The sequence below is a fragment of the Oncorhynchus mykiss genome, chromosome 26, assembly GCF_013265735.2.
Source record: "Oncorhynchus mykiss isolate Arlee chromosome 26, USDA_OmykA_1.1, whole genome shotgun sequence".
Lineage (NCBI taxonomy): Eukaryota > Metazoa > Chordata > Actinopteri > Salmoniformes > Salmonidae > Oncorhynchus > Oncorhynchus mykiss.
Window position 1 is genome coordinate 34,498,977 of NC_048590.1, and position 25,284 is coordinate 34,524,260.

The 25,284-nt window shown below is 41.9% G+C and overlaps 1 protein-coding gene across 5 annotated transcripts; it reads right to left on the reverse strand.

Moving 5' to 3' along the window:
- Positions 1 to 612: 612 nt before the first annotated feature.
- Positions 613 to 24,974, reverse strand: LOC110506691 (signal peptide, CUB and EGF-like domain-containing protein 2). 5 transcript variants are annotated; one of them, XM_021586493.2, is made up of 23 exons: positions 24,768 to 24,974; positions 24,118 to 24,319; positions 22,915 to 23,040; positions 22,670 to 22,804; positions 20,085 to 20,210; positions 19,856 to 19,972; positions 18,119 to 18,208; positions 17,374 to 17,490; positions 12,844 to 12,966; positions 11,474 to 11,590; positions 11,059 to 11,181; positions 10,511 to 10,627; positions 10,129 to 10,218; positions 9,798 to 9,920; positions 8,602 to 8,772; positions 8,017 to 8,235; positions 4,760 to 4,930; positions 3,825 to 3,992; positions 3,372 to 3,533; positions 2,918 to 3,115; positions 2,427 to 2,579; positions 2,159 to 2,238; positions 613 to 1,969 (listed from the first exon to the last, which is right to left on the reverse strand). In XM_021586493.2, the coding sequence occupies exons 2-23, from the start codon at positions 24,203 to 24,205 to the stop codon at positions 1,823 to 1,825; spliced, it is 2,961 nt and encodes a 986-aa protein (XP_021442168.1). In that variant the 5' UTR covers positions 24,206 to 24,319; positions 24,768 to 24,974; the 3' UTR covers positions 613 to 1,822. The 5 variants fall into 5 exon arrangements, with proteins under 5 accessions (XP_021442168.1, XP_021442167.1, XP_036819994.1 ...); XM_021586492.2 differs by having other exon boundaries at positions 8,017 to 8,238; XM_036964099.1 differs by lacking the exon at positions 8,602 to 8,772 and having other exon boundaries at positions 24,768 to 24,973.
- Between the last annotated feature and the right edge of the window lie 310 nt (positions 24,975 to 25,284).

Here is a 25,284-nt window from a genome sequence, read left to right on the forward strand (position 1 = left end):
TTGTAAGAAACCGTATCGTTTAGGAGTGCAAAGGTGAATTGAGTTATTGCGCACTTGCGTTCCCTAACGGAAATATGCAGAGGTCAATAGGATCTCCCTAACTCGTGCTTGGCCATGGACAACTCCTTGCTTGTTCTCCCCGCTATTACTTATTTGTTCCAACAAACTGTGGTCTTGGTTAAATTATACAAATCTTTGGTTAGGGTAGCCTCATCGCGAACCAGGCTTCCGGTGACAACAACGTGATTTTGGAGGTATGGCAACGCGAGACTAGGGTAAGTGTAGGGGTAGGGACGTCCCAAGGACGCCGAATAGCACTAACCCTTCTGTTTTCTTACAGTGTCTCTGATTTCCCAATGTCTTTGATACAGCGCTGAAAATATAATCATTGTAAATTTTTAGGAATTACAATAGGTGACAGCGTGGCAGGCAATATTTTTTGTTTAATTCAAGAGCAAAAACAATTAGAACTAACTGAACACAATAACTCATGTTATAGAGCCTATATAAAAAACGAAATAATTAATGTATTATTTTGATTTGGACAATGTTGTTGCTTATATTGAAAATAGCATATCAGAAAGCAAAAGAAGTAAAGCAAAAGCACAATATTATGTTTATTTGATTTATTTACAACATGTTATATGTACAAATTTAAATATAGACATACATTTATTTGCTAAGTCATAAGTGAATAGAGCAATTCTATTTCACAAACCTCTCATTCCATATCTGGAATGTATAATCTAACTTTCTCCCCCTCATATTGCTCTACATTTCTAGTCACACCACTCAATAATCTCACTTCTATGAGTAGTGAAATGTAGTCTTTGGTCTCTAGTCTTGATCCATGGGCATTTGTTGTTCTCTCAAAGCCCAGTGGCATGGAATATTCACTGTCGGGTCATTTATTAAGTAAAGCCATGTTTTCAGGACAGTGGAAAACGCTAACATTAATTTGAGGCAGCGTTAATACAGGTTGTGAGCTACTGCACACGTGTCAGGAATGCAGTTAACTACAATACGTTAACATTTTCATCTAATACTTTTTACACAATATACAATACATTCATAAGGATCATTTATTTTGTGGTATCACTACATTCTTTGTAGTGCTTTAAAGTTCCCACCATAAGGTCACATTTGTGCTATATTCTTTTCTCATATTCAGGCATATTTCTGTCAACAATTCTGATCTAAATGTGAAACATTACTTTAATAATGTATGTTATAGGTATACATTATGTGGTTGACATATAGCATAAACCTCAGTTAACTTTTTATACATAATCAAGAGTCTTTTCTCATCCGCTTTCTACGCTATTGGTGAATGTTCCGTTTACCATAATTATTTTCAAGATGCTGTTGTTACACCATTATGAAAATCAAAGCTTTCATGAATTTAAATGCTAACAATCAAATCAGCTTACCACTTCAAGCATTATTCCTGAGAATGAAAGTTTAAAATCAAAAGGAAAAGACAAAGTCTGTCTAAACGTTGCAATGCTCACACACAGGAGTGTATGGAAGAATCAGAGATAGATGTGGTATCGAAGTACAAAAAACTTCGCTCTAGAATGTAGACCAGATGTGATAGCGGGAGCTGCCACTTGTCTGCACCATGACAGTCCACTACCCACCTATTCCCAGAAGGTCCAATTGAAGTCCATTTGAGGAAAGTGTCCGAGTCCATCTCTCTTAGTCAACTCTAGCCTCAGTCAGTCTCTGTACAGACAGGAGAAGTAAAGGACTATTTTCTAGGGAGTAACTGGTAGAAGCGTTTTCTGAGATATCCACAAAGCAACTTGATGAGAGTGCCTTCTTAAGGGCGAAGGAATCTCAAGACTTTGGAACGTAGAAATCGGATGAAGGATTTGGGGAACATTTCTCTTGACTCCTGTGCTGTGTAGTTGAAGAAGTTCTGTGGGTGGGCCAATACATCAAACAGTGCCTTCATAAGCTTCTTGTCCTGAGAAGAGAATGTAAACCAAAAATTAGTACAGACTAGAATTCAATCTGAGACAGAGCCAGCAATCATCTGACATTTTTAGTTGGTGCTCAAGTGAAGTTTGCATCCTGAATTTCTTATTGTGTCCACAAGAGGGCAGGATATGGCAGACAAAAGATTTTGTTCACAGGAAATACATGAAATCTTTACCTTGAGAATTTCTTGGTGATTTTCAGAGGCATATAATCTTCCATCTCTGACTATGTCTTCGATGAGTTCCTGGTAGTCCTCTGAAACATATATCATATATAAACATACCCAAGAGTATATTTCTATATTATTTGTGCAATTGGAAGTAGGTGATATATATCCAGACTTAAAATTCCCCAAAAATTACATTTCACAGACACTTGATCCATTTTATTTAAGCATGTGTAAATTAAATGTCAATATTTCCACCAATAAGGATGTCTCTTACCGTCATAGGTCACATAAGGGACTTGGAAGCCCTTCCCACTGTTCCCTTCATTCGATTTAAACTTTATCCACAGCCTCTTGGAGCGGGAGGTGAAGGCAATAGGCCGTTCATAGGTCTGGCAGGTCTCATAGGTCGTCACAGAGTTGGAGAGAGCTGTGAATTGAGGATATGGTCATATTATGACAAATCAAACACTAGCACCATTCATTACTCAAAAAGTGGCAAGATCTAATGGTCTATTAGAAGCCCATAGTAACCCCCATGATCTCTGAGAGGTGCTATCCTATTATGCAGAACCTCCTACCAACACTGCCACCATCTTATAATTCTTTAGACATTCATCACCAACATCTGGTCACCTGCAGTGAAATCACATTAATACTGTAGCACCCTGATAACACCCAGTCACCTAACAAGCTCTAACCTCCAACACGACACACAGAAAAGACAGACGCATGCATGCACGCACACACAGAAAAACAAACACTCACAGCTCTTTCTCATGACCAGGTAGTCTCCACACTCATCCTCGATGGGGAGGAAGATCTCTGGGACCACGATGAGGATTCTGCGCTTGGGCGGTGGGTTGATGGTCCAGGTGCACTCGATGTTGGCTGGGTAGTTCCCTGGGTAGTTGGGAGACTCGATGTAGCCAGTGAAATCTCCCATCTCTCCACCACAGTGTCTGTCTGTGAGGTGACAGGATAGTGTCAAATAGTTTATGCTGCCTTGGTGCTGCGACGCTAATTATCTACAGTAGCATCCCAAAGCAGGACAGGAGCAATATTTATTTGAGCACAGTAGAGAAACCTGCATGTAGTTTTAGTTTACTCTGTGTGTAGCCATTAAATACATTTAAAGTGTGAAGCCATTAACACACAAATACATAGACATTCACGCACAAACGTACGCACACACAGACAACTCTTGTGTGAACATACATACTTTTGCACTGCATGATGTTGGTGGAGCCGTCAAAGTCGGTGGTGGTATTTCCTGGGCAGGAGATGCAGTAATTCTGACCAAACTCCATCTGATACGTCCCCATGGGACAACGGATACAGCGGTGTGTGCTAGTGTTGTAGTAATGTCCCGGTGAACACTGGACTACAGGAGCAGAATGGAGTGTACCACGGTTTAGCACCTCACAAACACCAACATACAATAACATAAACCAATGTAGTATATTTCCATAAAACAGAAACTGCAGGGGAGTTTCCTTAAAGATCCAGAGTCTTCCAAATAACACCCCATTCCCTATATAGTGCACTACTTTAACCAGGGTCCATAGGGCTCTGTTCAAAAGTAATGAATTATGTAGGAAATAGGGTGCAATTTGGGACGCACCCCCAGAATTTACAGGCATAACTAAATGGGATGGATAAGCTGACCCCTCACCTTTGGTCTCACACTCCTGGAAGGACACGGCACCATTGTGTTTGGTGACCAGGTTTCCTCCACAGTGGAAACAGGAAGTGCGCCCCACCTCTGGCTGGTAGGTACCCAGGGGACAGGGCAGACAAGGGATGAAGCCATCATGGGAGAACTGACCAGGGGGACATTGACCTGGGAAAACAACAGAGGATTGATCAGAGGGACACTTGTTTCACTCAGTCTGCTCAAAGCAACATTCCCATTGTACATGTGGTCATTTAGCAGACAGACATTCTTATCCAGAGCGACTTAAAGACGAGCACTCTACCACAATAAGACTAAGGCCAGGAGAGCAGATGTCAGTGGAGTGATGTAACGCAAGGACATTATCTACCATGGAACAACCTCTCTCATATCTCCTGACTGACTTGAGCAAACTGTCTCTCCCCATAGCTCTTTTTTGTTTAGTCTATTGGTGGGGAAAGCAGGAGATGGGATCTGTGGCTTAGCCACAAATAGGCTGGGATAACAGTGTTTGGGGGGGTGAAAACATGGTGGCCCCTTCTTCTCTTTATTCAGGAGTGGGCAGAGGCCGGGTGTGGCAGTTTAATTCAAACAGGGCTTGAATGTTCCGAGGCTTACACGACTTTATACAAAACAGAACATCTGCCTGTGGGGAGATTTTGATCAGGGTATCACTTCTTCCTGTGTATTTCATATATACTCATAACAGGATGTGATTCTGACTGGGAGACTAGATTAAAGATCACTTTTTTAAAAGATCAAACCATGAGGGAAAACTATGCCAAGGTCTTTGATGGAGCTCAGTGTATTTTGCTGCAGTTATCTTTATGATTATGATAGTTGAGTAAGTAAGTATCTAAGGTGACTCACATCTCCTGTCTGGTGCACAGTTAGGATACATATGATTACTCATATCCTCAACTTTTGAGCCTTACCTCCACACTCAGAGATATTCCGCGCCCCAACCGACCTGGGGCTTCCTCTCACCTCTGGCCCTGGGCAGGCCTCGCAATAATTCTTCCCCTCTTCATCTTGGTACATTCCAGCTGGACACAGAACACACCTTCCCTGATCCCTGTCATAGTACGTTCCAACAGTGCAGCTCACTAGCAAAAGGTAGAAGAATGAGGCAGATTGGCTAGATAATAGACACACACACACACACACACACACACACACACACACACACACACACTGGCATTCAAGCCCACCACTGTTAAAAAGGCATTGCAAATCAACCTGATGCAGCTATGCAAAAATAAAGACATAAGAGCACTGAGCTGCTCTCCAGATGCCTTTGCGTCCCACATTAAACAAGCTCTTACACTTCACATAACACCGGTGTGCATTGGGGAAAGAACTCTACATACCATCCTAAGCACCCTCACCTCTACCAAAGCACACACAGAGCCAGTCAAAATGAGTGTTTGTCTGTTATCTCACAAGAGCGTGCAAAGCCTGATTACAGGGATGCACACCATCAGCTTTCATTTTCCCCTTTTCATGTTTTACTTTGTAGAACAACGTCTCTAATTTATGTTTGAATTATTGTGTGTGTCTGGTGATGTCAAGAACTTCTTAAAGGGGGAAATGACATCTAATCATCTCACTGAACAGAGAGCAGTGAAGTGAAACCATTTTGCGTTTTCATAAAAAAATATCCCTCAGGACAATCTAAGAAAGAAGAGCTTTTCAGGAGAGAACCATCCATAATGAGTTAATGAGGAACACACAAAGCCTTTAACACACATCCATTATATGTGCCTTAGCAACTTGATTTTCCTTAAGAGAAAGAAAATGTCATTCTCTCAAGAGCAGTTCATTTTTTCTGCCTTTTGTTTATCCTGAATGACCATGAGGAGCCACCGTCTCGTTGTCTCCACCAGCTTTTATTTGATGGAGAGAGCGAGAGAAGAGAAGAGTGAGAGAGAGAAAAAACATTGAAGCCTTTCAAATGCAGAGGCAATTCTATAGAGTCCTCGAAATGATGCCCCCAAAGAGGTTTAAAAGACCTTTCACCTCTATTCAAGTATTTGATGACATAGGCAAACACTATGGTATCACAATGGTAAGGAGCTGAACCCAATAAAAGGGGTCAGAGTTCTGAATCCACCCATTCTGCCTGTCCCAATCACTTCTTGCGCCTATCAAGCAGAGGCCCAAACAGCTGATGCTAATTAATTCCCATGGTGTCGCTGAAGTCAATTCTCCGCAGCAGTTTAGTGGATGGGGTCATGCAGAGTGGCCCTGACTGAGGGGGGATATAAGCACTCAAACTCCCAGCTTGAATCAACAGCACTTCCTAATCATCTCCCATGTTAAAACGAACATGCACTATTTTACGTAACAGAGATCAGGAGAATACTTGTACACTACACACTGGCAGAAACTAAAGTCCAACAGATTCTTATACCGGGTTGAGGCATACGGAAATGTAAATGTTGTTGATCAATCATGAATGACTTAGAATGAAAATAAAAATCTGATCACATCACACATATGAGATATTTCACAGGTTGGTTTATTGGAATACTGCCGTGTACTATATAATGTGATTCAAAACTTTCACAATTTGGTTTGAGAGAATGAGCGCTAGATATTTTAAAAGTCAGGAATAAGAAGGCATTGCTTTTCTCTCAGTACTAGTGAGGCTGAGGCTGTGTTGTTGTGGAGGATTTCTCTCCCCACTGAAGCAGTGAGAACCAGCCCCAACTGGATTTACAATGCAGTGGGCAAACTGAAAGGGTTAAACTGCACTTAGTGAGCTAAGCCAGGGGTGGAGGGAAAAATAGAGCTCCATTATAGAGCTGGGGGTTACGGCTCCCTTTCAGCCCCACTTCCAAATTACATGTCTACACCCCTGCTTGTCCACTGGTCTGCTTAATGATCATCTGAAACTAACTGCAGTGTGGGAATCCCACACTCTGGTAACTTTACTCTCCTGAGTTTTTTTGTTTGTTTAAGACTTATGATTTACTTATGAGGTAAGTAGCTGATTTGAAACATAAAAACAACAAGCAACAAAGCTACAAAGCTAAATCAACATCTAAGGGTCATTTGAATCCAGCATAAAATATTAGTCTCCTGTTATTTGGGGGCAGAAAAAAACAGACACCAGTGAGAGTCCTCTTTGCTGGGGATACCTTGGATTAAGAGATGCTTGGTTTGTAAAACAATTAGACATTTCTGCCAAAGATGATTAAGTTTCATGATTTTTCCCTCTTGTGTGAAAATCAATACATTTAAACAGCTATGGGCAGTCTTTATTCTTAAAATGCTATAAGAACCAGAATGGATCAAACAACATCCTTCCCCCACTCAATCCCCTCCATCCTCACCCACTCAATCCCCTCCATCCTCACCCACTCAACCCCCTCCATCCTCACCCACTCAACCTCAATAAGGACAGGGGTTATGAGAGGAGAGCTCTGGATCAAGACAGAGGCAGGCTAGAACAGCTTTGAGAGGTCGGTCTACAATAGTCTTCAGACCCCTTAAATATGGTGGCTTGGGTCAGATTCAAACAGGGGCTCTAGAGGTAGAAGACCAATCATGGACAGAAAACTGACCGTCTTCTACTGACCACACTGAGACAGACAGGCAGAATGCAGCAGCAGGCAGTAGGCTTACTATGCTTACTGTGAGGCCCTGAACTGGGGGCACTCAGCTCTCTGCTCCCCTCCCCTCCGCCAGAGAAAACACATGCCAGCCTCCTTTCCACTGCTGATGTTGACAAGGTGCCATTAAAGCTAATGGAATTTTCCTCCATTATGGCTGTAAAACGAAATAGGACCAGCGGCAACAACAGCAAAAGCTAGTGGCTGCCATCACACCTTCTGTTGCACTTTATCCCACGGAGATGCTGGAAGATGTCCTCGCTCTGCAAGCCAGCCAACAACAGGCTCTCTTTTCTCCGCATACCAGCTCATTACAGCATGTCTGCACCCAAATATGGCAGTCATCTGGCCGACACCTGCTCCAAATCCAATCATTAAACCAACCTGTCTAAATATATCTTGCTGGCATGGCTATGACTATGAGCTGCTCTGTGTGGGAGCCAGGACTAGACTCCAGGGGTGTCTCAGATACAGGCAGAAACAGATACAGGTAGATGCTCAAGATGCTACTAATTTTATACATACATATATACCTATATCTTATGATACTCAGAACACTCAAGATGCTCACTCACCACACTTCCTGTCCACCAGCACTTGTCCTTTCCCACAGTGTTCCGGCAGGTCCACCGGCGGCAGGTCCACCGGCCACGCCAGCCTCTTGGCCAGCTCGTAGTTAGAGCCAGCGAAGTGGAGGTGGAACTGCTCCCGGTGGATGGACTTCCTCAGGGTACGGATAGTCTTCCTCAGCCTCTTCTCTGAGCGCCGGCGCACACAGCCCAGGTCACAGCTCTCTGCTGAGAGAAACACCAGATACCAAAACTGTCCTCGCAACGCAATGAGACCACAATACACACTCAAACAAAACCACACAAACATACCAGTACTAAAATAGACAGACACACATACTTCTGTACATATCCATTCCAACACACAGACACCATGACATTTGATCAATCATTTGCTCCCTCAGAATACAAGGGAAACCTCCAAACCTACACCTTCCCCAAAGATCCCACCACCTCAAAACGCCACATCAAAACAGGAGATACTTTAACATGTTTGGCTTGTAAAGTGATGTAAAATCAAGAGCAGAGAGAGAAACAGGAAGCAGAGTGTCAGCCAGAGGACTGGGGTCACGGCAGGGCAGAGAGACCAACCTGTTACCTCCTCTAGGTTCACATCCAACTCAAACTCAGCCGTGATGGAAGAGCCCTCCTCCTCGTAACCCGCCTTCCTGCCGTGGCGGCTCCGCATCCGGGGGCCAGACGAGCTGCAGCGCAAGCGCACATAGCTGAACTGGACGTTCTCCGTGAAGGGGGACTTGCTGTCTGTGGACACGACCAGCCACACAGGACATGGACACGCACAAACACATGCATGCACGGAGACAAACACACATGCATGCACGCAGACAAACACACATGCATGCACGGAGACAAACACACACACACATGCATGCACGGAGACAAACACACACACACACACACACACACGCATGCACAGAGATAATCACACATGTTACAGAATAACTATATGGTCCACAACTGTAGCAGGATAAAACTTAACTGCAATGTTATAACACTTCAATCTAAGGAGATTATATCCTTTGTGTTTTTTTTACCTTTATTTAACTAGGCAAGTCAGTTAAGAACAAATTCTTATTTTACAATGACGGCCTACCCTGGCCAAATCCTCCCCTAACCTGGACAACGCTGGACCAATTGTGCACCGCCATTTCGGACTCCCGATCACGGCTGGTTGTGATACAGCCAGGGATCGAACAAGGGTCTGTAGTGATGCCTCTAGCACTGAGATCCAGAGCCTTAGACCGCTGTGCCACTCGGGAGCCAAGTACTGATGTTCAAGTACTGATGTTTCTAATCATTCTTTAAAAAGCAGTGACATCTCTGTGTATCCGGTTAAACATGCACTCTTTCCCCCCTGCTCTTTTTGTTGCCTTTGGACAGGGGGGTAACGAGAGCAGAGTGGGAAAAGCTCCCTTTTTATTTGAACACCATGCCGGAACCCATTGGTGAAAGAAATGCATCCAACAATCGGAACTGCGTTTGGTTGATGGCTAGGTAGGGCCCAACTGAAAGGCATGCTATAGCTAATTACATTTTCCCCTGTCACTGCCGGACAATGTGCAGTGCTGAGACAATAAAAACACTTCAGACCGCACCCCCCACGTATTTCTTTCATATTTAGCTCACTCTCCGTTTACTTTCATCTAAGCAGCCTCGAGGTCAGGTCCCTGTTATCAAGTTCGTTGCATGATATGTAGGCAGTGCCAGGTTAATCTGCATTGTTTTAATGAATGAGGAGCTGTTGGACTTGTTAGAAACCGTTGTACCTGAGTGAGCTGCGTTCAGGCTCTCCTTCAGTCTCTCTTGACTACGTTTCAAGTTGCACATTCCTGTGCCAGATTTAAAAGTGGCTGTGGTCTTAATTCGCAGGACACTTGACATTTCTGGTCCTACGGTACAAAGGAAATAATAGCAAATTGTTAACCTTTGATAAAAATGAAAAATCCCTTGACTTCCATATGTCTGTAAATGAAAATGTGAATACTGAAGACTTGATTTGGTATGACGTTGTTTTGTCTTTATATGTTGTGTTTCTGGTTGTTTAGGTCAGGCTGGAGTGACAGAGGCTGATGCAGACTTGTGATGGTGTGTACTTGCCCAAGCAATACGAGCCACTTCCATTCCTTTGTGCTCCAGCCAAGCAGGGCAGAGGCATTCCACAGGTCACTGTATAAGAATCCTCCGTCCCTGTAAACGCACACAGGGGCATGAGACAGGCCACCCAAGACAAAAGGCAGAGCCACAAAAGGCCTGGTTGCCAAAAACAAACAGACGGGTGCTGGAACATGAGACAGCGCTGCTCTGCAGACTGATAGTAGTAGTAACTCAATTTCTGTCCCAAATTGTACCCTATTTCCTGTATAGGGCACTACCCTTGACCAAGGCCATGTGGGCCCTGGACAAAAGTTGTGTAATTTAAAGGGAATAGGGTGCCATTTGGGATGCAGTCCAATAGTAGTAGTAGTAACTGATAACTCACCACTGGTGATGTGGACCTGGGACTGGCAGGTCAGGTAGCAGCGGTCACCTCCCTCCTGCCTGCTGCAGTTTAAGGTCGGTTTAGAGGGAGGCTTTGTTGCTGGGAAACCCTCTGCCTCTAGATGAAAACCATAACAAACTCACAGGTGAAGAGCAGACTTGGACCGTGGTAGGTAGGTAGACAGACAGACAGACAGACAGACAGACAGACAGACAGACAGACAGAGGAGGGTAGAAGTTGTGAGAAATTGTGGGAACAGAGTGAAACCTATCCAAGGAGACAAGAAGACAATGGGAACAGCAGCAATTGCCTTAATTCTGTTTTTGTCCTCAGTTTACAACCAAAGACCAGAGAGAAAGACAGAGCAGTAAAGACAAAGAGAAGAAAATAACTCAAAAGTATCTCCTGTTTTAGTCCCCAAAAGTTTCACAACATACATGTGGTATACAACCACTGATTTTATGTCAAACACTCCCTATGGGACAACTCAGGGAGTACCCACCCCAAACCTTCTAGAGCCCCCCAGGCCTGAAGGGGCACTGTCTTACCGATACAGTCTTTTTTGTTCCAATGTAGCTTATAACCAGGGTGGCAGTGGCACTCAAACCCACCCATGGTGTTCTCACAACCCTGCTCACAACCTCCATTGTTCACACTGCACTCATTTATATCTGAGGAGAAAGCAGGGAAAACATCCATATGTTATTCACAGCATCTCTCACCTCACCTCATTCACAAAGCATCCATTATTTTTTCTGCAAAAACTACTAAAAACACCACAATGAACTATTCAGAAGGGTGTGAAATGTTGTAGATGGTACCAAAGCCCTTTCACCATAGGCATAATACCCTATACACATTAGTTTACAGAAAACCCAAACATGAACTATTCAGAATGGTGTCAAAGCCCTTTCCCCATACCATAAGTATAATACCCCATAAGCATTAGTTTTATAGTCTTACCTCCACAGTGGGCCAGTCCATACAGGGTGTACCCTTTGTTGCAAACACACTCAAAACCACCAGGGGAGTTCACACACGTGTGACCACATGTCCTTTCGAAATAACACTCGTCTATATCTGTCATTAAAAGCAGAGGGATATTCTTTTTCAATTTAAGGTAGTAGAAATTGGAGTTTTAAATGGTACAGCATGGTATCACTAGGTGATGAATTGTGGCATTGTCTTTTGATAGTTAAGGGTAGAGACAGCAGCATCTTAATGACAGGTTGTATCAGAGGGATGAAATCAGTTTGTACTAAACGTTAAGCTTTAAAATAGCACATGTTAAGGATCTTCAGAGGAATCCTTCAAGTCAATACTGGCAAACCGTTCAGCCTCCCACCCTCTCTGTCTTATCTTCCAGCAGCACCTACACAGAACAACAGCTCAGTATACTGTGCTGTCCCAGCCCCTTCCCCAGATGTAGGGCAGACAGGCAGGAGAGTGAAGAGAAGAGGCCTACCCTGGAAGGAGAGTGAAGGGAAGAGGCCTACCCTGGCAGGAGAGTGAAAAGAAGAGGCCTACCCTGACAGGAGAGAGAAGAGAAGAGGCCTACCCTGGCAGGAGAGTGAAGAGAAGAGGCCTACCCTGACAGGAGAATGAAGAGAAGAGGCCTACCCTGACAGGAGAGTGAAGAGAAGAGGCCTACCCTGACAGGAGAGTGAAGAGAAGAGGCCTACCCTGAAAGGAGAGTGAAGGGAAGAGGCCTACCCTGAAAGGAGAGTGAAGAGAAGAGGCCTACCCTGTCAGGAGAGTGAAGAGAATAGGCCTACCCTGACAGGAGCGTGAAGAGAAGAGGCCTACCCTGACAGGAGAGTGAAGAGAAGAGACCTACCCTGACAGGAGAGTGAAGAGAAAAGACCTACCCTGACAGGAGAGTGAAGAGAATAGGCCTACCCTGACCAGAGCGTGAAGAGAAGAGGCCTACCCTGACAGGAGAGTGAAGAGAAGAGACCTACCCTGACAGGAGAGTGAAGAGAAGAGGCCTACCCTGACAGGAGAGTGAAGAGAAGAGGCCTACCCTGACAGGAGAGTGAAGAGAAGAGACCTACCCTGACAGGAGAGTGAAGAGAAGAGGCATACCCTGACAGGAGAGTGAAGAGAAGAGGCCTACCCTGACAGGAGAGTGAAGAGAAGAGACCTACCCTGACAGGAGCGTGAAGAGAAGAGACCTACCCTGACAGGAGAGTGAAGAGAAGAGGCCTACCCTGACAGGAGCGTGAAGAGAAGAGGCCTACCCTGACAGGAGAGTGAAGAGAAGAGGCCTACCCTGACAGGAGCGTGAAGAGAATAGGCCTACCCTGACAGGAGCGTGAAGAGAAGAGGCCTACCCTGACAGGAGTGCTCGTCAGTAAGCAGCTTGAAGCCCTTCCAGCAGTTACACTCAAAGCTGCCGATGGTGTTCCTGCAGAAGTGGTCGCAACCGCCGTTGTGCAGCTCACACTCATTATTGTCTGTGAGAGGCAAATTATAAAACTGTTATTATTCAGACAGACATACACTCCTCTCCATATATATTTGGACAGAGAAGCCATTTTTTATGTCTCTATACTTAGGAGACGGTATATAATGTCAGCTTTTATTTGAGGGTATTTCGATACATATCTGTTTTACCGTTTAGAAATGAAAGCTCTTATGTATCTAGTCCCCCCATTTAAATAAGTCATAAGTATATCACTTTTAGTGTGTTAAAGTTGTCAAAAGGTTAGCATTTGGTCTCATATTCCTTGCACGCAATGACTACATCAAGTTTTGCAGTTTGTTTTGGTTGTGTTTTAGGTTATGTTTTGGTTGTGTTTTAGGTTACGTTTTGGTTGTGTTTTAGGTTATGTTTTGGTTGTGTTTTAGGTTATGTTTTGGTTGTGTTTTAGGTTATGTTTTGGTTGTGTTTTAGGTTATGTTTTGGTTGTGTTTTAGGTTATGTTTTAGGTTATGTTTTGGTTGTGTTTTAGGTTATGTTTTGGTTGTGTTTTAGGTTATGTTTTAGGTTATGTTTTGGTTGTGCTTTAGGTTATGTTTTGGTTGTGTTTTAGGTTATGTTTTGGTTGTGTTTTAGGTTATGTTTTGGTTGTGCTTTAGGTTATGTTTTGGTTGTGCTTTAGGTTATGTTTTGGTTGTGCTTTAGGTTATGTTTTGGTTGTGTTTTAGGTTATGTTTTGGTTGTGTTTTAGGTTATGTTTTGGTTGTGCTTTAGGTTATGTTTTGGTTGTGTTTTAGGTTATGTTTTGGTTGTGTTTTAGGTTATGTTTTGGTTGTGTTTTAGGTTATGTTTTGGTTGTGTTTTAGGTTATGTTTTGGTTGTGTTTTAGGTTATGTTTTAGGTTATGTTTTGGTTGTGTTTTAGGTTATGTTTTGGTTGTATTTTAGGTTATGTTTTGGTTGTGTCTTAGGTTATGTTTTGGTTGTGTTTTAGGTTATGTTTTGGTTGTGCTTTAGGTTATGTTTTAGGTTATGTTTTGGTTGTGCTTTAGGTTATGTTTTGGTTGTGCTTTAGGTTATGTTTTGGTTGTGCTTTAGGTTATGTTTTGGTTGTGTTTTAGGTTATGTTTTGGTTGTGTTTTAGGTTATGTTTTGGTTGTGCTTTAGGTTATGTTTTGGTTGTGTTTTAGGTTATGTTTTGGTTGTGTTTTAGGTTATGTTTTGGTTGTGTTTTAGGTTATGTTTTGGTTGTGTTTTAGGTTATGTTTTGGTTGTGTTTTAGGTTATGTTTTAGGTTATGTTTTGGTTGTGTTTTAGGTTATGTTTTGGTTGTGTTTTAGGTTATGTTTTGGTTGTGTCTTAGGTTATGTTTTGGTTGTGTTTTAGGTTATGTTTTGGTTGTGCTTTAGGTTATGTTTTGGTTGTGTTTTAGGTTATGTTTTGGTTGTATTTTAGGTTATGTTTTGGTTGTGCTTTAGGTTATGTTTTGGTTGTGTTTTAGGTTATGTTTTGGTTGTGTCTTAGGTTATGTTTTGGTTGTGTTTTAGGTTATGTTTTGGTTGTGCTTTAGGTTATGTTTTGGTTGTGTTTTAGGTTATGTTTTGGTTGTATTTTAGGTTATGTTTTGGTTGTGTTTTAGGTTATGTTTTGGTTGTGTTTTAGGTTATGTTTTAGGTTATGTTTTGGTTGTGTTTTAGGTTATGTTTTGGTTGTGTTTTAGGTTATGTTTTGGTTGTGTTTTAGGTTATGTTTTAGGTTATGTTTTGGTTGTGTTTTAGGTTATGTTTTGGTTGTGTTTTAGGTTATGTTTTGGTTGTGCTTTAGGTTATGTTTTGGTTGTGCTTTAGGTTATGTTTTGGTTGTGCTTTAGGTTATGTTTTGGTTGTGTTTTAGGTTATGTTTTGGTTGTGTTTTAGGTTATGTTTTGGTTGTGTTTTAGGTTATGTTTTGGTTGTGTTTTAGGTTATGTTTTGGTTGTGCTTTAGGTTATGTTTTGGTTGTGTTTTAGGTTATGTTTTGGTTGTGTTTTAGGTTATGTTTTGGTTGTGCTTTAGGTTATGTTTTGGTTGTGTTTTAGGTTATGTTTTGGTTGTGTTTTAGGTTATGTTTTGGTTGTGTTTTAGGTTATGTTTTAGGTTATGTTTTGGTTGTGTTTTAGGTTATGTTTTGGTTGTGCTTTAGGTTATGTTTTAGGTTATGTTTTGGTTGTGCTTTAGGTTATGTTTTTGTTGTGCTTTAGGTTATGTTTTGGTTGTGCTTTAGGTTATGTTTTGGTTGTGCTTTAGGTTATGTTTTGGTTGTGCTTTAGGTTATGTTTTGGTTGTGCTTTAGGTTATGTTTTGGTTGTGCTTTAGGTTATGTTTTAGGTTATGTTTTGGTTGTGTTTTAGGTTATGTTTTGGTTGTGCTTTAGGTTATGTTTTGGTTGTGCTTTAGGTTATGTTTTGGTTGTGTTTTAGGTTATGTTTTGGTTGTGCTTTAGGTTATGTTTTGGTTGTGTTTTAGGTTATGTTTTGGTTGTGCTTTAGGTTATGTTTTGGTTGTGTTTTAGGTTATGTTTTGGTTGTGTTTTAGGTTATGTTTTGGTTGTGCTTTAGGTTATGTTTTGGTTGTGTTTTAGGTTATGTTTTGGTTGTGCTTTAGGTTATGTTTTGGTTGTGTTTTAGGTTATGTTTTGGTTGTGTTTTAGGTTATGTTTTGGTTGTGTTTTAGGTTATGTTTTGGTTGTGTTTTAGGTTATGTTTTAGGTTATGTTTTGGTTGTGTTTTAGGTTATGTTTTGGTTGTGCTTTAGGTTATGTTTTGGTTGTGCTTTAGGTTATGTTTTGGTTGTGTTTTAGGTTATGTTTTGGTTGTGCTTTAGGTTATGTTTTGGTTGTGCTTTAGGTTATGTTTTGGTTGTGCTTTAGGTTATGTTTTGGTTGTGTTTTAGGTTATGTTTTGGTTGTGTTTTAGGTTATGTTTTGGTTGTGCTTTAGGTTATGTTTTGGTTGTGTTTTAGGTTATGTTTTGGTTGTGTTTTAGGTTATGTTTTGGTTGTGTTTTAGGTTATGTTTTGGTTGTGTTTTAGGTTATGTTTTGGTTGTGCTTTAGGTTATGTTTTGGTTGTGTTGTAGGTTATGTTTTGGTTGTGTTTTAGGTTATGTTTTGGTTGTGTCTTAGGTTATGTTTTGGTTGTGCTTTAGGTTATGTTTTGGTTGTGTTGTAGGTTATGTTTTGGTTGTGTTTTAGGTTATGTTTTGGTTGTGTCTTAGGTTATGTTTTGGTTGTGCTTTAGGTTATGTTTTGGTTGTGTTTTAGGTTATGTTTTGGTTGTGTTTTAGGTTATGTTTTGGTTGTGTTTTAGGTTATGTTTTGGTTGTGTTTTAGGTTATGTTTTGGTTGTGTTTTAGGTTATGTTTTGGTTGTGTTTTAGGTTATGTTTTAGGTTATGTTTTGGTTGTGCTTTAGGTTATGTTTTGGTTGTGCTTTAGGTTATGTTTTGGTTGTGTTTTAGGTTATGTTTTGGTTGTGTTTTAGGTTATGTTTTGGTTGTGCTTTAGGTTATGTTTTGGTTGTGTTTTAGGTTATGTTTTACCCAATAGGAACCGAATGGTGAATAATATCTTCTGCCATTTTGGAGTCACTTTTAATGTAAGTAAGAATAGAAGACGTTTCTGAACACTTCTACATTCATGTGGATACTACCACGATTATGGATGATTAGGGGTGAGAAGAGTGAGTGAGAAGAGTGAGTGAGAAGAGTGAGAAGGTTACAGAGGCAGAAAGAACGATCTCACTCGTCGTTATTCATGATTCTTTCATGATTTTTCTTAATCATGGCATTAACAGGATTCATTTAGTATTCAGAAACTTCTTATTTACTCACTTAGAAAGAAAAGTACTCCAGTCATCATTCAACCATTCAGTTCCTGTTGGGCAAAACATAACCTAAAACACAACCAAAAGAAACTGCAAATGCATCCAACCAGTTTGTAAAGTCACAAGCTTGATGTGGTCATTGCGTGCAAGGAATATGGGACCAAGTACTAAACTTTTGACTATTTTTATACACTGTAAGTGTATTCGTCCAAATTCTTCACATGGAGGGCATTTGTTACATAAACCTGACATTCTGTACTGTAGCCTCATATGAAACATTTGATCTCAAAACTAAAATGCTGGAGTATAGAGCCAAATGAAAAACGTTAGCTTCACTGTCCAAATACCTATGGAGGGGAGATGTGAAGCTTGTTAAATAAAAGTACATTGAACTGAATAATAAGAGATAGAGATGAAGATGGCCTGCCTCCAAAATGGCACCTATTCCCTATAAAGTGCATTACTTTTGACCAGAGCCCTATGGGCCCAGGTCAAAAGTAGTGCACTAAATAGGGAATAGAGTGCCATTTGTAACTCAGACTTAGAGATGGAGTTGAGGTTCTTGGTGGACGGCTGGTCTGACCTTTGCACGTCTTCCCGTCAGGCTGCAGAGTGAAGCCCACAGGGCAGCTGCAGCGTACCCCCGTGGATGTGTCCTTACACGTGGAGTCACACCCCCCGTTATTTACCGCACAGTTCTCTGAAAGGCCAGCGTGAATACATTCAATGTCAACATGCTGCTGCTGTGTACTATACTGAATGAAGGGTTATAAAATGCCTATACATTATGTACTGTCGTTATAGAGCTATTGCCAAAGTCTGGTTTTTAACCCTACCAACAGACATTGAGTAGACAACAGCAGTAGTCATAGACACTGAGCTAGCAACCCAGTCACATACATACAGTCAATACAGTGTTTTACTAGGTGTGAACATTGACACAGCACACCATGACTGACAGTGCTATACATTGGGCAACCCAACGCCATCCCCATCCTAAACGGAAGGAAAACATGTGAAATGTACCACACTGTCACAAAAGCATATTTTTCAGGGGAGGAATCGGCGGTGAGAAAGTGAGGGTCCATAGTCATTTCACAGTTTGCTCTAAAGCCTGTGGAATGCCTTGGTTTACTGGGCCTTGCTCTTCTCCCCTTTGAAAAACACCTCTGGCTGATTCCTGGCAGCATAACCCATGGTAACTAAAGTCATTCAAATAGTCCAACTGACAGAATCCTCTCAGTAGCTGAGTCTGTTTGGTTTTGTTATTTTAGTGCAAGTAACAATGGGTAATAACAGTGGAATTTGTGCAATTATACAATTATTACCCATGAGCAGTCTGCGCTTGACACGTTTGTCCACCTCAGTGAAGGACGTGGCGTTGTGATCAGAGCTCTCAGTAGTTGTCTCGTCCCGCTCTGTAATACAGTCAGTGGGTGACGTGAGTAACAGTCAGTAACCTAACCAACAGAATACACGTAGATACATACACAGTGTTTTAGTCTAACTAAAATAAACACAAGTCAACATTTAAGAAAATGGTTTGCACCAAGTTGCCTCCTGTTCTGTTCTGTCTGCTGATGCACAGTAGCTGAATTGCCCAGTGCACACCTTGGTGGTCTGTAAGTGTAGTCTACCTCCCCTGGATGTTGTTCTGTGTTCCTCTCTGGAACCAGAAGCATGTTGACACCTAAGACATGCAGTTTGGCTGTCTATGCGTGTGTCAGATAAGACAGGAGATTTGTTATATCAGTTTGTTATATCTGGAGTACTTCTCCTGTCCTATTCGGTGTCCTGTGTGAATCTAAGTGTGCGTTCTCTAATTCTCTCCTTCTCTCTTTCTCTTTCTCGGAGGACCTGAGCCCTAGGACCATGCCCCAGGACTACCTGACATGATGACTCCTTGCTGTCCCCAGTCCACCTGGCTGTGCTGCTGCTCCAGTTTCAACTGTTCTGCCTTATTATTATTCGACCATGCTGATCATTTATGAACATTTGAACATCTTGGCCATGTTCTGTTATAATCTCCACCCGGCACAGCCAGAAGAGGACTGGCCATCCCACATATGCTCTCTCTAATTCTCTCTTTCTTTCTCTCTCTCGGAGGACCTGAGCCCTAGGACCATGCCCCAGGAATACCTGACATGATGACTCCTTGCTGTCCCCAGTCCACCTGACTGTGCTGCTGCTCCAGTTTCAACTATTCTGCCTTATTATTATTCGACCATGCTGGTCATTTATGAACATTTGAACATCTTGACCATGTTTTGTTATAATCTCCACCCGGCACAGCCAGAAGAGGACTGGCCACCCCACATAGCCTGGTTCCTCTCTAGGTTTCTTCCTAGGTTTTGGCCTTTCTAGGGAGTTTTTCCTAGCCACCGTGCTTCTTCACCTGCATTGCTTGCTGTTTGGGGTTTTAGGCTGGGTTTCTGTACAGCACTTTGAGATATCAGCTGATGTACGAAGGGCTATATAAAATAAATTTGATTGATTGATTGAGATGGGAAATGTGAGATGGAGCTGAAGAGAACTCAGTGATAATCCTGGACCCCACACATACAGTAGCGCCGCGGGAGAAACAGATACTACCCACAGGCCTACTGTGCGTCTCCTTCCTATCTGACGGCAGATGTTTATCATATCCACCATGTGCAAATGGAAGAAATACACACTCGCTATCAGGAGAGATGGCAAGCTCCTCAAAAGGATTGCCATTTCATCCACAGGCTCAAGATGTGATCCTTTAAACAGGTGAGTTTCAGTGGGGGAGAGTAACAAAAAGGAGAATGAAGAAGTGTACAGATGGAAATATCTAGAAGGATCCAGTCCATTTCACCATTGTTGACTAGGTAATCTGGTTTGCCATATGTGAAGATGCTTAAAGATAAGTACCAAATCAAATCAAATCAAATCAAATGTATTTATAAAGCCCTTCTTACATCAGCTGTCACAAAGTGCTGTACAGAAACCCAGCCTAAAACCCGAAAACAGCAAGCAATGCAATGCAGGTGTAGAAGCACGGTGTATGTAAGTAGGCCTGGATGTGGTTGGTCAGCACTTACCTACACAGGACCTGCCGTCAGGGTGCAGGGTGTACCTCACATGACACCTGCAGATGGGCCCCTGCTCCATGTCCTCGCAGGTGTGCTGGCAGCCCCCGTTACCATGGTTACAAGTCACTAGGCCAATGACACAAAACTTGGGTCACTTCCAAAGTTTAACTCATGTATTATCTAAACAAAACTCTTGGTTGAGCTGGCTAAACGATCAATCACAAAACTTCACACATACAGATGCAGCCTCTTTGGTTCTTGGCCAGCTCAAATCCTGGGCGGCACTCGCAGGCCACTCCTCCCTTGGGTGTCTCCTTGCAGATGTGAGCACAGCCATGCTCCTTATTCATACAGCTAAGGCCCTCTGGGAAAGAGAGGTTACACTTTACATTAGGTTTCTCCTATACCTGTGTAATAACACTGTAATTACACTACTCACAACAGTGTATTCACATGTTGTTACATATCGTACATGGTAATGAAATATAGAGGCAAAACAACTGACACTGCACAACACCAATGATGTCTGATGATAGATTATTGAAGCCCCCTGACTAGAAATCTGCCACAACCCTTTGGGGCATGGCCCAACAATAACACTTCCTAGAGAGGTGTACCTGTGGATGTATTTCAAGGCCTACCTTCAAACTCAGTGCCTCTTTGCTTAACATCATGGGAAAATCAAAAGAAATCAGCCAAGACCTCAGAAAAAAATTGTAGACCTCCACAAGTCAGGTTCATCCTTGGGAGCAATTTCTAAACACCTGAAGGTTCCACATTCATCGATACAAACAATAGTACGCAAGTATAAACACAATGGGACCACACAGCCGTCATACCGCTCAGGAAGGAGACGCGTTCTGTCTCCTAGAGATGAACGTACTATGGTGCGAAAAGTGAAAATCAATCCCAGAACAACAGCAAAGGACCTTGTGAAGATGCTGGAGGAAACAGGTACAAAGGTATCTATATCCACAGTAGAATGAGTCCTAAATCGACATAACCTGAAAGGCCGTTCAGCAAGGAAGAAGCCACTGCTCAAAAACCGCCATAAAAAAGCCAGACTACGATTTGCAACTGCACATGGGGACAAAGATCATACTTTTTGGAGAAATATCCACTATTCTGATGAAACAAAAATAGAACTGTTTGGTCATAATGACCATCATTATGTTTGGAGGAAAAAGGGGGATGCTTGCAAGCCGAAGAACACCATCCCAACCATGAAGCATTGGGGTGGAGGCATCATATTGTGGGGGTGCTTTGCCACAGGAGGGACTGGTACACTTCACAAAATAGATGGCATCATGAGGGAGGAAAAGTATGTGGATATATTGAAGCAACATCTCAAGACATCAGTCAGGAAGTTAAAGGTTGGTCGCAAATGGGTCTTCCAAATGGACAATGACCCCAAGACTACTTCCAAAGTTGTGGCAAAATGGCTTAAGGACAACAAAGTCAAGGTATTGGAGTGGCCATCACAAATTCCTGACCTCAATCCAATAGAACATTTGTGGGCAGAACTGAAAAAGTGTGTGTGAGAAAGGAGGCCTACAAACCCGACTCAATTACACCAGCTCTGTCAGGAGGAATGGGTCAAAAATCACCCAACATATTGTGGGGAGCTTGTGGAAGACTACCCAAAATGTTTGACCCAAGTTAAACAACTTAATGGCAATGCTACCAAATACTAATTGAGTCTATGTAAACTTCTGACCCACTGGGAATGTGAAAAGCTGAAATAAATAATTATCTCTACTATTATTCTGACATCTCACATTCTTAAAATAAATTGGTGATCCTAACTGACCTAAGACAGGGAATTGTTACTAGGATTAAATGTCAGGAATTGTGATTTGCAAATCATAGCTTTCACCTGGATCATAGGATTCACCTGGATCATAGGATTCACCTGGTATGTCATGGAAAGAGCAGATATCCATAATGTTCTGTACACTCAGTGTGTATGGGAGTCAGAATCACACTATTGTCTTCTATCCTAATACCATCATTGGCCTTTTCCCAGGTCACTGTAGAGAGCAGCTCCTTTATTCTTATGCTGCAACGGCTGAGTGGATGTGCTGGTAGGATTAGTAACTTTTCCAAGGGAAACCCAATGTAGTGAAAAACCTTAGGATCTCTTCATTGAATTTAGTGAGAATAAAACAACAATACTTGTGAGAGCTTTATTCTAATGTAAGACACAGGCCACAAAAGCCCAAGTGTTGCAGTTATTAACTTGTTTTGTTCTCTGGGACACGGGGCTCCTTTTCCCACAGCATGGGCCCTTTGGAGCCCAACTGCTCTAGATAATGCCCCAGAGAGGGGACCGATTTAACAGCTGTCATCCCTCATTGTGCTGTCAATCACACTCTTGTATGTGAACATTCGAGAATTAGCTCCATTATTCTCTGTCGTGCCCCTGACACGGCTTAGTAGTCTACCTTAACACGAAAAATATACACACACACATAGACTGAGACACAAACATACAGAAACATGCATGGACTGAGACACAACAGACATGTGTACACACACACACACGAATACACACACACACACACACACACACACACACACACACAGACAGACACAGAGAGACACATACACACACACACACACACACACACAGACACACACACACACACACACACACACACAGACACACACACACACACACAGACACACACACACACACACACACACACACACACACAGACACAGACACACAGACAGACACAGAGAAACACATACATACACACATTTGAAGGTGGGTAGGAGAGTTGGAAGCCATCACAGGGCAGGTATTCCAGGGGTACTCACCCACAGAGCGGTGGATACATGTGTGCTGGTTGTCACTGAGGAAGAAGCCCTCTTTGCAGCTGCACTCATAACTCCCCATGGTGTTGACACATGTATACTGGCACCCTCCATTGTTGAAGACACATTCGTCCACATCTGCAGGCAGAGCCAGGACATGACTTCTCAGAACAATGAAATAACGGGATGATTGTCAGACACTCAATAAATCAAATGTTGCTTACCTTATAGTTTGAAATGTATCTTACCTAGACAATTATGTCCATCGCGCGCTAAATTGAATCCATCATGGCAAGTGCAACGATAATTGCCTGGTATGTTGTTACATTCGTGTACACAGCCACCATTGTACTCAATGTCGCATTCATCAATGTCTAAGAAAGAGGAGTCAAGTCAAGATTGATGAATGTTTGCCATTTGAGCATTTAGCGGAAAAGGGTCCTTTCAAACAATGGACCACATCATTTAAATAAAAGTCATGCATTATGCCAAGGTTTATGATATATAATCAAAATGTCATTGAAACTTGTCTTGGTAATCCATGGAACTCTTGGTCCAAAGAATTCAAATATGTCTCATATGATCCCAATACAAACATGAATGATGAAAGGAACAAGGAATTACAGAGGAGATAATAACCTTCAAAATGTTTACCGTGTGCCTTTAAAGCCTACTTAAGACGTGCACTTGTAAAAGGATTGGGTATTTTGACAAATAGCATCAATGTGACAGCAATCACGGTCACCTAATAATCTCCAGTTTACAATTGGCTCATTCATCCCCCTCCTCTCCCCTGTAACTATTCCCCAGGTCATTGCTGCAAATGAGAACGTGTTCTCAGTCAATTTACCTGGTAAAATAACGGATAAATAACAAATAAAATAAAAAATAAAATCACTTCCTTCTGCGCATGGATCCGGAGTTGAAATCCACATTATGGCATAAAATGTAACCAGAACAACATTTCGTTATGAATCTCAAAAATCTGTATTTTAGTAATGTACATTAGGATTGTGGGATTAACGTGCCCCTCATTAAATCCCCAATATTAAATTCAACACTGAATCATTTCCGTTAAATTGGTAAAAGTCTAATACACCGATTGATCCGATTGAACCTGATCAATTATTCCCAAAAGTGTTCAAGTTAAGAAAAAAGTCAGGACACATTCCTTATCATCGGTACATTTGTTATTCATTTTACCTGAAAACAAGTTAGTAGGTAGGATAAAACGTAGGACTTCATTAAAAAAAGCAAACAAACAAAAGAAATCCATCAAGTTCCAATTCCTACAATTGAAGCCAATACTGAGGGGGCAAAATATAAAAATGTAAACAAAATAAAGTCTGCCAAGCAGTTGGAAAGTATACATCCTTAGAAAACAACTACATGGGCGCAAACACTCTTATACAGCGTGCGTAAAAACGGTCTTTGAAACTCATAAAACATACCTGGGTTCTCTAGAAGAGCTGCGCTTTGGCGAGTATTTAACAAGAGCAAAAACAAACAAAAGTCCCTTGCACTACAAATAGCTCCCATGGTGATATGATCCAAGTTTAGAGGTGTCCTGAAAAGGACGCGTTTGCTCTGAAGTCTTGACCAAGTGTCCGCCTCATTTTCATTCTAGCCTGTCAGTCGGCTTCACGAGTGGCTCTGGAAAGAGAAAGGAGTGTGTGTGTGTGTGTGTGTGTGTGTGAGAGAGAGAGAGAGAGAGAGAGAGAGAGAGAGAGAGAGAGAGAGAGAGAGAGAGAGAGAGATAGTGTCTGTTTCATTTTTAAACTTTTGTGAGTGTAATGTTTACTGTTGATTTCTGATTATTTATTTCACATTTGTTTATTATCTATTACACTTGGTTTTGCAATGTAAAAATGTTTCCTATGCCAATAAAGCCCTTTAATTGAATTTAGAGAGAGCGGGGAGAGAGAGACTACTGAAAACAGAAGCAATTGAGAATATTAGATTAGGCTGTATAACTGATTTTATAACCATAAACCTATAGCCTACAGTATTTTATGTAGGCCTATGAAATGTGGAAAGGCTGGACGAAAAGAGCGGTTCCCGAAATATTCCTTAAAAGCCTGACTTTGTAAAATAAGTTTACCTCCGCAAATCTGCACCGTGCCCTGTTCTATGTTCTTTTTAATCCTCCTGTTGTATAAATAGGACAACTCTGAATGCCCAATCCTCGAAATAATGGTGGCCATAAAACTTGGCTGCTCCAGTCTTTGTCGGCAATCAAAGTGCCATCCTTTGAAATCCGTCTGTTTTGTGGAAATAGGAGCGCACGCACAGCTGCGTTGAAGCGCGCTCCTCTGTATCCAAGTGAATATAATTTCATTTAAAATCTAGGCCTATGCTTTTGCAGCGTTCAAGTCATTTGGGAAACTCGGGACCTCCGATTAAAAAAATGAATGTCAATTATTTGCGCAGAGTTTACCGTTGGTTGATAATGCGATACTTCTCGTGTGGGAAACTAGGGTATCATCTTTCTACAACGAGTATGACGCGTTCACGTGCTAGTCGGAACTAGGAACCTCCCGAGTTAAAATTAACGTAAGTTATTTCAAATGAACGTAAATTACATGTTTAGAGCTTACTATTGGTTGATTCTGACACTC

Coding starts and splice junctions, on each gene's coding strand:
- LOC110506691 (XM_021586492.2), bottom strand. CDS start 24,205: ATGGGAGCTATTTGTAGTGCAAGGGACTTTTGTTTGTTTTTGCTCTTG. Junction 4,931..8,016: donor GCTGGTGGACAGGAAGTGTG/GTGAGTGAGCAT, acceptor ACCTTTTGCTAG/TGAGCTGCACTGTTGGAACG. Junction 2,580..2,917: donor CCTGGTCATGAGAAAGAGCT/GTGAGTGTTTGT, acceptor CTCAATTCACAG/CTCTCTCCAACTCTGTGACG.